At 39.5% G+C, this 15,412-nt stretch overlaps 1 protein-coding gene across 4 annotated transcripts in view; it reads left to right on the forward strand.

Annotated features, from left to right (window-relative positions):
* Positions 1 to 2,169: 2,169 nt before the first annotated feature.
* HACE1 (HECT domain and ankyrin repeat containing E3 ubiquitin protein ligase 1) overlaps positions 2,170 to 15,412 on the forward strand; it is a 104,070-nt gene continuing 90,827 nt past the window's right edge. For 3 of the 4 annotated variants that reach the window (XM_012438445.2, XM_021670516.2, XM_012438446.3), the window contains exons 1-4: positions 2,170 to 2,512; positions 10,002 to 10,056; positions 11,035 to 11,124; positions 12,799 to 12,903. In XM_012438445.2, the coding sequence (XP_012293868.2) occupies positions 2,437 to 2,512; positions 10,002 to 10,056; positions 11,035 to 11,124; positions 12,799 to 12,903 (326 nt within the window). In that variant the 5' untranslated portion in view covers positions 2,170 to 2,436. The remainder of the gene's footprint in view (positions 2,513 to 10,001; positions 10,057 to 11,034; positions 11,125 to 12,798; positions 12,904 to 15,412) is intronic. The other variant, XM_012438447.2, reaches the window with a different exon arrangement.

The raw sequence follows: 15,412 nt of genomic DNA on the forward strand, positions 1-15,412 counted from the left end.
ATTACATTAATTATACTTTAATGAAAATTTAAAATTGAGTTGCACCAGCCACATTTCAAGTACCCAATAACTCCATTTGGTTAGTGGATGCTATTTTGGACGTTGCAGATTATAGAACATTTCTATCACTGTAGAAAAGTTCTATTGGACAGGAGGTGATAAGCTGATAGCAGTACTGTAGCTTTGCACTTTTGAAGCACAGCTATTTGGGAGACTGCATCATATTGCAGAATTTAGAACTGACAATCTACATCAGCATTCCATGATGTTCTTCCAGTATCTTCTGCTCCTGTGGTGAACAGTGACCAGAATGAGGTGCAATGCCCACCATGGAGGCCACTGGGGCTCCTGCCTCTGTCCACAAACTCCAGGCTTGGTCCTCACAGGACATTGGAGGTAATTTATATAGAGCAACAGCCTAGAGAGCAATGGTGGTAACAGCAGCTGAGAGGCCAACTTCTGTACAGCAGTGGATATCCTGACTTTTTGAAAACTATAGAGAGGCCAAGCAAGACTGGAGCATTTTTAGTTGAAGCCAGGTTGCAAAGGGTTGGGCCTGGCCTAGACTGGTCCATAACATCTGGTATTCCTCCCTCCCTCCCTCTCCCTTTCTCTTTCTCTCTTTCTTTCCTTCTGCCTTTGTTTCTGTCTCTCTCTCTCTCTCTCTCTTTTTTTTTTTTTGGACAGGGTCTTGTTCTGTCACCCACGCTGGAGTGCAATGGTGGGATCTTGACTCACTGCAGCCTCCACCTCTTGGGTTCAAGTGATTCTCCTAAGCCTCCTGAGTAGCTGGGATCATGGAGGCACACCACCATGCCTGGCTAATTTTTGAATTTTTTTTTTTTTTTTTTTTTTTTAGTAGAGATGGGGTTTCACCATGTTGGCCAGGCTGGTCTTGAACTCCTCACCTCAAGTGATCTGCCTGCCTCGGGCTCACAAAGTGCTGAGATTACAGGCATAAGCCACAGCACCCAGCTTCTGGTATTCTTTTGAAGCTTTGACCTCTACCACCTTGTTGCCAGACTGGTTTAGGTATTATCTGATTAGGTAATATTACAGAGGTCTTTCCTAAGCCTGTGGCACCACTGGCACAAATGGTCACTAGATGGAACTTATTTAGGATGGCATTGGCAGAGAACACACATGCCAGCCACCATCTGCCCCTTCATATCCTGAATGGGTAGGTGAGACTCTCTTTCTCTTGGCCGACCAACATACATCATCAAGGTACATAGGCCCATTCATTACAGGAACAGCTTTGCCTCTTTGAGGGAAGAGAAGCTGAAAAAAAACAAGCCTTTTGCTTCTCTCTCACTCCAGCATCATCTTGGCACTGGTAACATATCCAAGATATTCATAGTCAGTGGTGTTAGCCAGGTTCATATTTACCCCTTTGATTGGGTTAATTTTTTCAAGTTTCAACTTCTGTTGTTTCAAGTGTTTAACTTCTGTGCAGAGCTTATGAATATGATTTTTGCCACTGAGTTCCTTTCATTTCTTTCACACTGTAGGTATCCAAGTTTTTTGTAACTTGCGAAGTCAAATCCTTTGGATTTCCCACTAGGCCCTGTCATCATATTGACACTTTAGCATTGTAGCAAATAAATGAAAAAAATTTTCAGGTTGTCATCATTCATATCTTCCCCAAAGTTTTAACTTTGTGCCAGGTGCCTTGTTAAGTACAGGGATACAATACAGTGCAACATTAAATGGTGTCCCTGACCTCAAAGTCGCCCAGCAGGAAAGACAACTAATTAAGCTATTGTTAAGTTATTTACGATGAAGACAAAAGCATATGGTGCTTTTGCATCTGTTTGATTTTATTACTCTTTAAATTTGACATATTAAAATACCATTTAAAAAGTTAATGTTCCTGGAACAGATGCACTAAACAGTGCTATTAATGTCGTGACGGATTTAAGAACAATAGTGACAATTCCAATCTGCTTTATAGGACAGTTACAGAATTGGAGGAAGCTGCTCCAGTACAACTTTGGAGGGGAGGAGGAGCAGGGCCTGAAGACATCTTTCCAGGGACTTAGGACTACGCCCAGTCGCCGCGTGGCTTCCCGCGCACTCAGCACCTCCGCCCGCGTCGGCGTGGCGGGGTTCCCCTAGCGTGACTCCGCCCAGTGCGCTCGGTTCCGCTAACTGGAAACTACAGTTCCCAGAAGGCCGCGCGAGCCCGGGAGGGACGCGGCGGAGGTGTAGGCAGGAAAGGCTCGAGTGGAGGCGGTGGCGGGTGTCCACTCGGTGGTCGGTGCGGCAGCAGCGAGGTCCCTGGACGCAGGACGTGGTCCAGGCAGCCCTCGCAGCTCGGTGCTCTGGCCAGGGCAAGCCCGCGCCTCTGCCCGCTGGACGGGCCCAGGCGAGATGTAGGGCGCTGGGCGCGGAGGCCGCCGGTGCGGCGGGGGGATCGCAGAGGGCGCACCGAGGATGGAGAGAGCGATGGAGCAACTCAACCGTCTCACGCGCTCGCTGCGCCGCGCGCGCACTGTGGAGTTGCCCGAGGGTGAGCTGGTTCGCCGGGCCGGGCTGGCCGCGGAGCGGGGGGCGGCCAGTGGGGCAGGAGCTCCGACCGCGTCTAGGTCGGGTAGAAAAACTAACCCAAAGCTGAGAAAACGCCCATTTTTACTTTCCAGAACTGAGGGGCGGCCCCGGGCCCCGGACTCCCCCCGGCCCCACCCCCTCAGGTGGGAGTTTGCGTGAGGAAACTGGGTTGGTGCGGGTTCCGCTGCTGGGAGGAGCGAGACAAAGATCTCTCAGGTCTGTCGATTAGGGAGGGTCTTGGCAAAGGAGCAGGAATACCAGCCCGAGGCCCGAGATCCGGAGTCAGAAAACATCATAGTTGCGGGCCGTTTCACAGTCGCTGGGGATAGAGATGCCCCAGAGATAGTGTTTCCTTTAAGCTGCATCAGGGTTCCAGGCGGGCTTTTATTTTAGTTATTTTTTAAAATATGGGCACTGCCTTGTTTTGATAACTGGCAGACAAAGGGTTGTCACATCAAACAGGTACTCTTAAAGTTCTGTGTGTGCAAACACAATACATTTTTCTTTGATATGCATGCCTGCCTTCATTCTTCATTTATTCGTCAGACTGGTATTGAGTAAGCTAGCTGGGAACTAGGACGCATCTGCAAAGAGGAATAAGGCATGGTCCCTGAGGTTCAGGACTTTTAGTTCAGCATACCAGCGTTCCTTCAGGACAGGCAAAACTCTACTAATAACAGAGAAGAGAAAATAAGCAGTTTTGTTTGCAGTGTCGTGAATTCAGACGTTTTATTGGTGATGGGAGATGGTAGTGCTGCTTCTAAGAAGCTTTTGGCTCTTTATGCCCAAGTGAGAGAAGGGTTGGGATGAGGTTATGGCTGGTGAATAGCTTTTTTCTTAATTGTAGTAGTTTATCTTATTTTCTAAAAAAATCTCTTTGAATTTCTGCTCGGTGGTTTGTAGGATAGGGAAGGAGACTTTGGCACAGTCATGAAAGAAATGTGGGAATGAGTATTTTGGCGGTAATTTTCTTTCCTTTCTTTTATAGAGATGAGGTCTCACTATGTTCCCCAGGATGGTCTTGAACTCCTGGGCTCAAGCGATCCGCACCCCGCTCCCCTCAAAGTGTTGGGATTACAGACATGAGCCACTTTGCCTGGCCTGGGGATAATCTTGAAAAAATGTTCTCTAGTCCCTGTTTAGAATTCAGATTTTAGTAACTAGATTATAGCTTCAACTTTTTCTGTATTTTCTTTCCAACTTCTACCTTTGAATCCATTTCTTAAGTGCTGCTCTTATTTTCTGTAGTCACATTATTGGTATAGGTTGATGAAGACTGCATGTATAATTTCTATTGTCTAGTTTGAATCCCCACATTTTTTTACATAAATGTGATTTAGAAGACTTTGATAATGTTACTTGGCTTTAAAAGTAATACACTTTTGGCCGGGCTCGGTGGCTCAAGCCTGTAATCCCAGCACTTTGGGAGGCCGAGGCGGGTGGATCACGAGGTCAAGAGATCGAGACCATCCTGGTCAACATGGTGAAACCCCGTCTCTACTAAAAATACAAAAAATTAGCCGGGCATGGTGGCGCGTGCCTGTAATCCCAGCTACTCAGGAGGCTGAGGCAGGAGAATTGCATGAACCCAGGAGGCGGAGGTTGCGGTGAGCCGAGATGGCACCATTGCACTCCAGCCTGGGTAACAAGAGCGAAACTCCGTCTCAAAAAAAAAAAAAAAAAAAAAAAAGTAATACACTTTCACAGTAGAAAATTTGGAAAATAAAGAAAAATAGAAAAACTATGTCATTCCACCACCCGGTTATAAACAATGTTGTTGTTGTTATTTCTTTCTCTTTCTCTCCCTAACAAGTTAAGATCATATTGTATATAGTCTTTTATTTTGTGTTTAGAAAACATCCCAAATGTTTTTTTATGTGCTTCAACAGACTTAATGAGTGCAGGATTTCATAGGATGCATGTAACAAAGGTTGAATCTAAATATTGTTTTTAAACTGATTTTTTGAGAAACAGCTTTGTTTTTAAGACATTGTTTGCCCCTAAATACTTCCTTAGGGTTAATTCTTAGAAGAACAATATCTACAATGCATTGCTAAGGCTCTACATATCAGTTTCTCAACTTACACTTAGGAAAGTTCCACCAGCAGTCTGAGAGCGCCCAGAAACCAGAGTATTATAAGTAAAAGCAAAACTTTTCCACATATAGGCAAAGATGGCATCTTGTTTGCATTTGCTTTTCTTTGATTATAATGAATTTGCTCATTTTGTTTCTTGATTTTAATTTACCTTTGTAAGTTCTGATAAGTCTTTTTGAATTCTCTGAGCTTGGTTCTTTCTAGTATATCATATATATATATAGAAATGAATATATATATAGATTTCTACTGTTACAGACTCACATTTTGTGCTTACATTTTAAGGGCTGAATGGAAACTCTGAAATCTCTCAAAGTTTAGAAAATAATCAGATTTTTTTTTGCTTTGTTAGAATTCGATAATCAATAAGCATCTAATTACAACAGACTACTAAGCTTGTGAACTTCTTAGCTTGTACTTTAAAATTAACTTTGTTGCAAAGATTGAAACCATAGATGTTTGATTAAACTGCGTTGGATACTGTGTTTTCTTGAGATAATGAAAACCTGAGTATTACCCTAAGTAATGGAGTGCAGGTAGTTGAGTCATCCTAGGCTGGCCTAACACAGGAATATTCTTGAGGAAAAAAAGAGGTGAAGAGTAAGAAATTACTTTAGGGATATGGATTATTAGTAGAGTTTAAAAGGTTGAGGCTGGGCGCAGTGGCTCATGCCTGTAATCCCAGCATTTTGGGAGGCCGAGGTGGGTGGATCACCTGAGGTCAGTAGTTTGAGACTAGCCTGGCCAACATGGTAAAACCCCAGCTCTACTAAAAATACCAAAAATTAGCTGGGTGTGGTGGCCGGTGCCTGTAATCCCAGCTACTCAGGAGCCTAAGGCAGGAGAATTGCCTGAACCCAGGAGATGGAGGTTGCAGTAAGCCGAGATCACGCCGCTGCACTCCAGCCTGGACATCAAGAGCGAAACTCAGTCTCAAAATAAATAAATAAATAATAAAAATAAAAGGTTGGTGTGTGTTGTTAGTATATGTGGAGAAAAGTTTAAACTACTATATAGTGAATGCAGTTTGTTTAATAAAATAATGAAATTTGAGCCCATTTTAGCATATGTGATCAGGATAATTGTGTTTAAAAAAATTACTCCCGTCTGATGGTTTGAAGAGAAATTGCATATAATTGAATACTCTGAGCACTTTTTCTTTTTTTTTGGAATAGTTTGGTTTTGAAACTGTAGTGATAAAAATGGGCCAACATGTCTAATAAAGTGAGAGATTAAACTTTTCTTATCACCCTGGAGACTTTAATTATATACCTAATCTTGAAGGTGTCTTCAAGAGTAGAGAAGGAAGTATCTGGCAACAAATTTTATTCTGTCCTTTCTTAGTATAGTCTTTCTTGGATAGTCTTCTACCACCACAGTTGGGGTTAGATTTATTTCTTCATACTTACCTGTTAATGTATGTGACCTACTTTTTTTTTTTTTTTAGGTTAGATGTGACTTAAATAAGATGTAAATCTAAATTTTATATAAAAAATAAAAACCTTACAAATAAAACCAATGTGAACCTTATTATGCTGTCTAATGCTCACTTAAAATTATGCACTATGTTGATTTAAAATTTATCTTGATTTAAGTGTAAACCCACAAGTAACTGTTTTTTATGACTTTATTATGGAGTGACTTAATAGAAATTCTCATGGTTTAGAAGTTCAATATTTATTGAGACATGTATTATTATATGCGCGATAAAGAATGTTGTCATGTCAAGGGAGGCTTGGTGTAGTATTTTCAACTCCTGATGGTGACTCATTGGTAGTTTCTGAGAGCAATTAGTGGGTTGCAGTCAGCATTTAAAGAAAGAAAGTAAGAGGATAAAAGAGAGTCTGTTTTACATATTAAGAATATTATTATATTGTGGACCTTCTAGTTATATGGTATATACTGGGTGCACTGTAGGATATATTATTTGTGGAGGCTCTGGAATCAGCCACTTAATGCAGCCATTACACAGCTTGTTACTTAACTAGTACTTCTGTTTCCTCATTTGTTAAATGAGGTTAGTAGTACCTACTTTTTAAGGTGGTTGTGAGGAGAAAAGCAATGATATATGCACCATGTTTAGAAAAGTGCCTTTAAGATAATGGTTCTTAAATGTCAATTATTAATAGGATTTGTTAGTATTTTACTTTTATAGTGAATAAGTTGTTGCATCTGCATACTGAACTTGTGAATTTTGACAAGGACTAAATTGCTTTTCATGTCTACGCTCACAAATGGTAAAATATGTGAAGGAATGGTAATAACTTTTCTCCAGTGCCCCTATAAACAGCTCAGTTTATATTTCGAAACACATGAATTATGTTTTTCAAACACAATTCTGATACCAACTAGAGCCAATACAATTAACAGTGATTTTGTATTATCCTGAAATAAAATACTGAGTCCATATACAGTTCGTCTTCATCCTGAAAATTTCCTTTTACAGTTTTTTAAAAAAAATCACTATCCAGACAAGGGCTACATATTACATATGGTTGATTTGTCTCTTAAGACTTTTATTCTATGACAGTTTCTCCTCCTTTTAAAAAAATATTTTTTAAAGTAATTTTAAACTTACAGAAAACTTGCATGAATAGCACAGAGTTCCGCCCATGTACCTTTCACCCACCTTTTCCTAACATTAGCATCTTATACAACCATAGTACAGTTGTCAAAAATAAGAAATTAACATTTGCATATGCTATTAACTATACTACAGAGTTTGTTAAAATTTTACCAGTTTTCCCACTAATGTCCTTTTTAGGATCCAATTCAGGATACCATATTGCCTTTAGTTATGTTTCTTTAGTCTCCCCCAAACTGTGATAGTTCTTCAGTCTCTTTTTTTTTCCTTCTTTTTTTTTTGAGGCAGAGTTTTGCTCTTGTTGCCCAGGCTGGAGTACAATGGTGCAAATCTTGGCTCACTGCAACCTCCACCTCCCGGGTTCAAGAAGTTCTCCTGCCTCAGCCTCCTAAGTGGCTGGGATTATGGACATGTGCCACCACACCTGGCTGATTTTTGTATTTTTAGTAGAGATGGGGTTTCGGCATGTTGATCAGGCTGGTCTCAAACTCCTAACTTCAGGTGATCCACCCACCTCTGCCTCCCAAAGTGCTGGGATTACAGGCATAAGCCACCGTGCCCTGCTGTTCTTCAGTCTTTCTTTGTGTTTAATGGTCCCGAGAACTTTTAAAGAGGACCTGTCAGATGTTTTGTGGAATTACCCTTAATTTGAGCTTCTCTGATATTTTCTCATGATTAGATTGAAGTTATGCATTTTTGGCAAGAACAGTAGTCTAACCCTTATCTGCAGCTTTGCTTTCTGAGTTGTCAGTTGCTGGAGGCACAGCACAATACTTTGAGAGAGAGGGAGAGAGACCACTTACACATAACTTTTATTAGAGTATATTGCCATAATTGTCCTATTTTATTATTGGTTATTGTTGTTAATCTCTTACTGTGCCCAATTTATTATTTATTTATTTATTTATTTTTTTGAGACAGAGTTTCACTCTTGTTACCCAGGCTGGAGTGCAATGACACGATCTCAGCTCACCGCAACCTCCGCCTCCTGGGTTCAAGCAATTCTCCTGCCTCAGCCTCCTGAGTAGCTGGGACTACAGGCGCGCGCCACCATGCCCAGCTAATTTTTGTATTTTTAGTAGAGAAAGAGTTTCACCATGTTGACCAGGATGGTCTCGATCTCTTGACCTTGTGATCCACCTGCCTCGGCCTCCCAAAGTGCTAGGATTATAGGCGTGAGCCACTGCGCCCCGCCCTACTGTGCCCAGTTTATAAATTAAACTTTATCATATAGGGAAAAGAATAGTATACATAGGGTTTGGTACTATCCACAGTTTTAGGCATTGATTCAGGGTCTTGGAATGTATCCCCTGCAGATAAGCGGGGACTGCTGTACTACAAAAGTGATGTGCCCTTCTCAGTGGATCATACCAGGAGCTATATGATATTGACATATATTATTTCTGGTGATATTACCCTTTGTCAGTTGATTAAGATTGTATCTGCTGGGTTCTTTACTATAAATTTTCTTTTTCCTTTGTAATTAGTCAATATTTTTGAGAGGTACTTTATACTACGTAAATATCCTGTTTCTCCTCAAACTTTAGGTTAAATTGAGCATCAGCATTAACGTTTAAAGGGCTGAGTGGGGGCTATCAGGATTTTGTCTCTGTAAATAATTTATTAAAAAACAGAAACCTCCAAAATACATTGAATTGATAAATGACCCTTAGTAATATATAAAAATCAATTCAAAACACTAGCTGAAATGTACATAAGTATAATATGACATCATAGATATTGATTTTTAACCTTTTCTTTTGGGTCATGTTTTTGTGAATTTATCTCCCTTAGTCTGTTTTCTGCTGATGTAACAATACTACAGACTGGATAATTTGTAAAGAAAACACATTTATTTCTCACAGTTCTGGAGGCTGGGAAGTCCAAGAGCATGCATGACACCAGCATCGCGTAAGGGTCATTTCATGGTGAAAGGCAGAAGGGTGAGAAAGGAAGACAGAGAGGAAGGGCTAAAGGAAAGGGGATTGAACTTCCACTATAACTAAGCCACACTTGCATTAACAACATTAATCCATTAATGAAAGAGGAGCCCTCATGTCTCAATTACCTCGCCAAAGCCTCACTTCTTCACACCATCATAATGGCAACCAAATTTCCAACACACGAACTTTTGGTGACACATTCAGACCTTAGCACATATGAATAAAAATGTTGTGAGTAAAGTGGTAAGTACAATGAAGACTTCGGTGCTCTTTCATAAAACCTTCTAAGCTAATTTGTTTTGTAATCATATTGACAAGAAGCCAGTATTATGTATATTTAAGGTTTTAAAATTATTTTAGCATATATATAATATCTAAGTATATTTACAGTTCCCCCAAACTACATGTAAGTATGATAAAACATGATGCCTATAAACACCTCTTTGGAAATAAAATACATTTCAGTTGTTAAAGCTACAGGAAGGTTTTTGGATGATGATGTGCAGGCTACCATACTGTGCTTAGAGACTTGTTTTTTGATGGCTAACGGGACAAAACCTTCCGAAGAATCAGTCTTTAATTTTCCTTTTACATCCAGAAGCTAAGCTCTTTTGTGATAATGTAAAGGGATAAGCAGTAGAGGGGATGAAAGATTCTGCACTATCATAAATTTTGAATTACCTCTGGTATTCTGTATTATTCTTTCCTCCTCCTTCCTTTCCTTTTCGCTTTTTGTATAGAGTTAGGAAAATTCTAAACTAATCTTAAGTATCACCCCTTGGACAAAGTAGGGGATAAATGAACTTTCTTTTTTTTTTTTTTACTCAGATAATGAAACTGCTGTTTATACATTAATGCCAATGGTTATGGCTGATCAACACAGGTGAGTGCTTATTTCATAAATTTATGCTTTTTAAATGTGTACCTGCATGCATGCACATGTGCGTGTGCGTGCGTGTGTGCACGCACACACACACAGACACACAGAGTTTGGACATAGATATTGTTTTATCCTGGGGCAAGTTGTTTAATTTTTCTGTTATAATTTTGTATGTGTGAAATAGGGAATAAGATTTTCCAAGATCCATATGCGCTGTAAAATTTTATGGTGAGAGATTTTCTTAATGAATATTCAGATATTTGGTTGGTCACTGACATAGAAAAATACATTGTGATGATTTCTTTCAGAGGTCACTGCTGATCTTACAGCAAAAGATGAGGGCTGAGGGACAGCTTACTTCCCTTATGTGCTACTTACTTTGATGTTTCTTTTTTTGATGTAGTGTTGACACTCTTTTACAGGGCATATATGAAGTACAATTATTTGGCTTTGTGAGGGAGTCTTTACACTTACACCAGTCAGCTCTGCTGTGAGTAGCCATTGGATAGTTTGATATAAGAAGAAGAATGTGAAAAGAAACTATTTTGAAACAAGTTAAAATTTTTTTTTCTTTTAAATTTCCTATATGGTATAATTAAAAAATGTTTTTGTCTAATTTTATTTGGCCAAAATTAATATAGCTAGGCTCAGCTTTTGGCAAGGGGAACAGCCAGGCCTACACCCTTTGTTTCTCAATCTAAGGAGAGCTAAAGCCAACTTACTCTGTTGTATATCCTGAGCAGGTAACATAGGATGATCCAGTGGCAGATGAGGAAACCTTCAGCACCCTTCTTGGCCAAGGGGTTTGGTTTTTGGATGATAATGTGCTGGCTAACATACTGAGAATAGTGCAGTATTTTGTGGTGGGTGTGGGACAAAATCTGAAGAATCAATAAGAGTAGCTAAAGAGCTGTTAACTTAATTTATTATGTTTTTGAAAGCTTTTTTCACACAATGATTCCTTTTTTTATTTTGGCATAGGTCTGTTTCTGAACTACTATCAAATTCAAAATTTGATGTCAATTATGCTTTTGGACGTGTGAAAAGAAGCTTGCTTCACATTGCAGCAAAGTAAGATAAAAGATATTTTGAGTTAAACTCTAGTCTAGAGCAAGGATCAGTAAGCTTTGAATCAGCATTGTCACACATTATTTATGGGGAGATATGGCACAGACAGCTAAGTAGTTCCTTATACTGTTTTAGGGTGTGGTGTGCTGTTTGTTCTCTACATAAACAGATTTATGTAACTTTGGGATTGTATGTAAGTCTCATGTCCCTCTTGTCTTAGCGTGTTTTATATTGGATCAGAGTAGGTTAGGCATGGAGATTGTCTTTCCTGGATGGTGCAGTTCACCAAGATTTTCTTTTCTTTCTTTTTTTTTTTTTTTGCTCTGTCGCCGAGGCTGGAGTGCTGGAGTGCAGTGGCATGATCTCAGCTTACAACGTCTGCCTCCTGGGTTCAAGCAACTCTCCTGCCTCAGCCTCCCAAGTAGCTGGGACTACAGGCATGTGCCACCATGCCCAGCTAATATTTTGTATTTTTAGTAGAGATGGAGCTTACCATGTTAGCCAGGCTGGTCTCAATCTCCTGACCTCGTGATCTGCCCGCCTCGGCCTCCCGAAGTGCTGGGATTACAGGTGTGAGCCACCATGCCCGGCCCAAAATTTTCTTTTCATCCCACCAATATGAGATTTTTATATGCTGTCTGCAGGTGAAGTCACTAGCCTTATATTTTTTACCTAGGTGGGAGAATGATTTTTATTTACAGTCTTCTAGTGTGTAATCAATCAGTTACCTGTCCTCTTCAGAATTTAGGTAGGTGTGTAGAAATCAGTTGTCCATGAATAATTTGGCTTTGAAAGGCCAGAAAGTTGAAAGTACCATTTGGTTTCTTTGAAGTATTTGAGTTTCTCAAATACTTTATAATTTTCATAGTAGAATGAATCATCTTGAAAGTAGGGAATGTTTACTATTTGTGTCAGAAGTTAAATCAAATTATAGGTAAAAAAGGACCTTAAAAATAATGTGTTTAAGGCCATGCACAGGGGTTCACATCTGTAATTTCAGCACTTTTCAGGGCAAAGTGGGCAGATAACTAGAGGTCAGAAGTTTGAGACCAGCCTGGCCAGCATGGTGAAACCCCATCTCTACTAAAAATACAAAAGTTAGCCGGGTGTTGTGGCATGCACCTGTAATCCCAGCTACTTGGGAGGCTGAGGCAGGATAATTGCTTGAATCCAGGAGGCAGAGATTGCAGTGAGCCAAGATCATGCCACTGCACTCCAGACTGGGTGACAGAGCAAGACTCCATCTCAAAAAAAAAAAGAAAAAAATTGTTTAAGGCTAGGCATGGCAGCTAGCATGGCAGCTCACACCTGTAATCTCAGCACTTTGGGAGGCCGCGGTGGGAGGATCACTTGAGTTCAGAAGTTTGAGATCAGCCTGGGCAACATAATGAGGCTTCTTTCCTATAGAAAAAAAAATTACCCAAGTGTGGTGGCTTATGCCTATAGTCCCAGCTACTTGGGAGGCTGAGGTGAGAGGATTGCTTGAGCCCAGTAGTTCAAGGCTGCAGTGAACCGTGGTGGTGTCAGTGTACTCCAGAGTGGGCAGCAGAGTGAGACCCTGTCTCAAAAACAACAACAAAAACATGTATTTAATAGAATATTTTGTTTTTTAATTAAACTATATCAAATATGGCTGTACATTGAATGTATCTGAACTGTCTTTTAATATTGTTGTAGTTGTGGATCGGTGGAATGCTTGGTTTTGCTGTTAAAGAAAGGAGCAAATCCTAACTATCAAGATATTTCAGGCTGTACACCCCTTCATTTGGCAGCAAGAAATGGGTAACTATTTAGTTTTCTTAAGTGGCTTAAGTTGTATTATCAGTTATTCAATGCAGTTTGCCTTGGTTTGATGATTCCTCCCACACCCCCAATATTTACCTTGGGAAAAGCTATAATAATGATGTGCATATTTTATTTTCTATAATTTTTTTTGTCTCTCAAACCTATTGATGAGATTATTCTTCTTTATAGTGGATCTTGAGTCATTATATTGAATTTTAAAATAGCTGTCATATTTAGTAATTCATTAGATTGCTCACTAATTTCTTCTTGAAAATGAGTATGTGGAAGTTCATTATTGCTTGTATTACAGTGAAATTGTATTTTCTGAAAAGCATAATTTTCATCTCTTTTTTAGTGTGCTTTTTTTCTGCTAATCTTTTGTCACTCCTAACTCCATGGCTCACTTTGCAAATTGCTTGTTTAGATAATTTTATTAATGGAATTATACACAGACTTAATATATTGTACACAGTTTATTTGTAATTATTTGTGGATTAACTATACCAGAGTAACCTTCCTAGAGAGAAAGGTAGTTTACTCCTTTTAGTGCTAACATTAGTTTTTATTTGGTCTGACAAATCAGACTAAAATGATTAGAATTATATTTAAAAGGAAAACAAGTAGTTTTTGATTCAGGACTTGAAGAACTGATGTTTTATAAACCCTTTCAAACAGATACTTCTCTATGGAGTCCGGGCCTGTAATCCCAGCATTTTGAGAGGCCAAGGCGGGTGGATCACCTGAGGTCAGGAGTTTAAGACCAGCCTGACCAACATGGTAAAACCCTGTCTCTACTAAACATACAAAAATTAGCCAGGCATCGTGGAGCATGCCTGTAAGCTTAGCTACTCGGGAGGCTGAGGCATGAAAATTGCTTGAGCCCAGGAGGCTGAGGCATGAGAATTGCTTGAGTGCCCAGGAAACCGAGGTTGCAGTGAGTGGAGATTGTGCCATTGCATTCCAGCCTGGATGACAGAAGAAACTCTGTCTCAAAACAAAAACAACAAAAACCAAAAAAACTTCTCTATGGATACGGTGTACAAGTGCACTGTGTCTTTTTTTTCTATTACTCTTGAAGATATTTTTGTTTCCTATTCAGAACTATGCTTCTAGATATTTGTATTAGCTGCCTAATAAGATTGATATGGAGCTAAAATTGTCCGTTACATCAATCTGAGGCCAAATTTTTGCATATAAAGATTAAAATAGAGCAACAACAACAAAAAAGACAAGTATAATAGTGCCTAGGTTGGAGAGGGGAAAGGCATAGTCCTTTGACCCTATCTGATCTGCCCCATTTCCTGATTTAGCATGCGAGCCGGTTTAATTGTCCGCTGTTCTTATAGGTAACAATGTGTTGAATAAACAGTTGTTTTTATAATTAGCCATGTTAGGTATCTTCCAGTGTGTTACACCCAAGGTCATAGAGTAAATCATTCATTCCCTTGCTGAATTGATCTCAGGTCTAGGTACATTATCCCAAGTGTTGATAGGGTAGTGACAGAGGTCTTGAAAAGGTTACATATAGGAAAATATCTTAGTACTCTGTTTCAACAACTGTTAATGAAAAGACAGATTAGCACAGAGCAGCGATTAAAAACTCTGCTGTCATCTCAGTAGGCAACTTAGTCATAAGACTTCCGTGTGAGACTTGAAAGACAGGATGTTCTTGATCTGCTAAAAAGAATTTTCATGTACTGTTTTTCAGAAATAAATAAAGTGGCACAGAGAAAATAAATAGTTTTGATCACTATTTCTGTCAACAGTAATTGAAGACCATTATGTTTTAAAGATGAAGAAATATGGCAGATTCACATAGCCATTCAGCAAGAAGAAAAGGAATAAAAATAATTCTTGATCCTCTCTTTACTTTGCATACTTTTCTATTTCTATAAAGATTACTCTTGACATTTAATACTTAAATATTTTGTTTTTTATTATTTATTTAGTGGAAGCCTTGTACAACTTAGAGGTGCTCAGTGTTTGCTAAGTGACTTGAGTACTTCCTGTAGTGGCTGATGTTTTCAGAAATAGCTTTTTACTATAATATCTTTATGAGTTCACATTTATTCATACCGAAGTAGAAGTCATAGTAGAGTCCTGCCCATTTTGCTGATCTGTCTGTGTTTTGGGGCCAGCTTTTTGTTTTGTTCCCTCAGCTGTCATCAGATGGCTACTATATTTCTCTTGGCCTGCTTTAGCATTTTTCTCTTTGCCATTAGTGCTGTACTGGATTGTCCTCCTTTCCAAAAGAAGCCCCCTTAAGCTTCCACAGAGTGCTTAGGTGACTGGTCCCTGTGTCATTTGGGTTACCATAATTTCCCTATAATTGGTGCAATATCTGAGCAGGAATGTAGTTGCTTCCTTATACAGGGTGATTCAGCATTGCTCATTCTTATGTGAGAATGTTAAAAGGAGAGGCTTTGAAATTATTGTGTATTCTTAGTTGCATTTTGGTCAGATTTGAAGGAAGAATTTTTCTTTATTTTTTTAGGTGATTGTGAGC

Source organism: Aotus nancymaae, unplaced genomic scaffold (assembly GCF_030222135.1).
Source record: "Aotus nancymaae isolate 86718 unplaced genomic scaffold, 86718_ANA_hifiasm-v0.15.2.pri h1tg000040l, whole genome shotgun sequence".
Lineage (NCBI taxonomy): Eukaryota > Metazoa > Chordata > Mammalia > Primates > Aotidae > Aotus > Aotus nancymaae.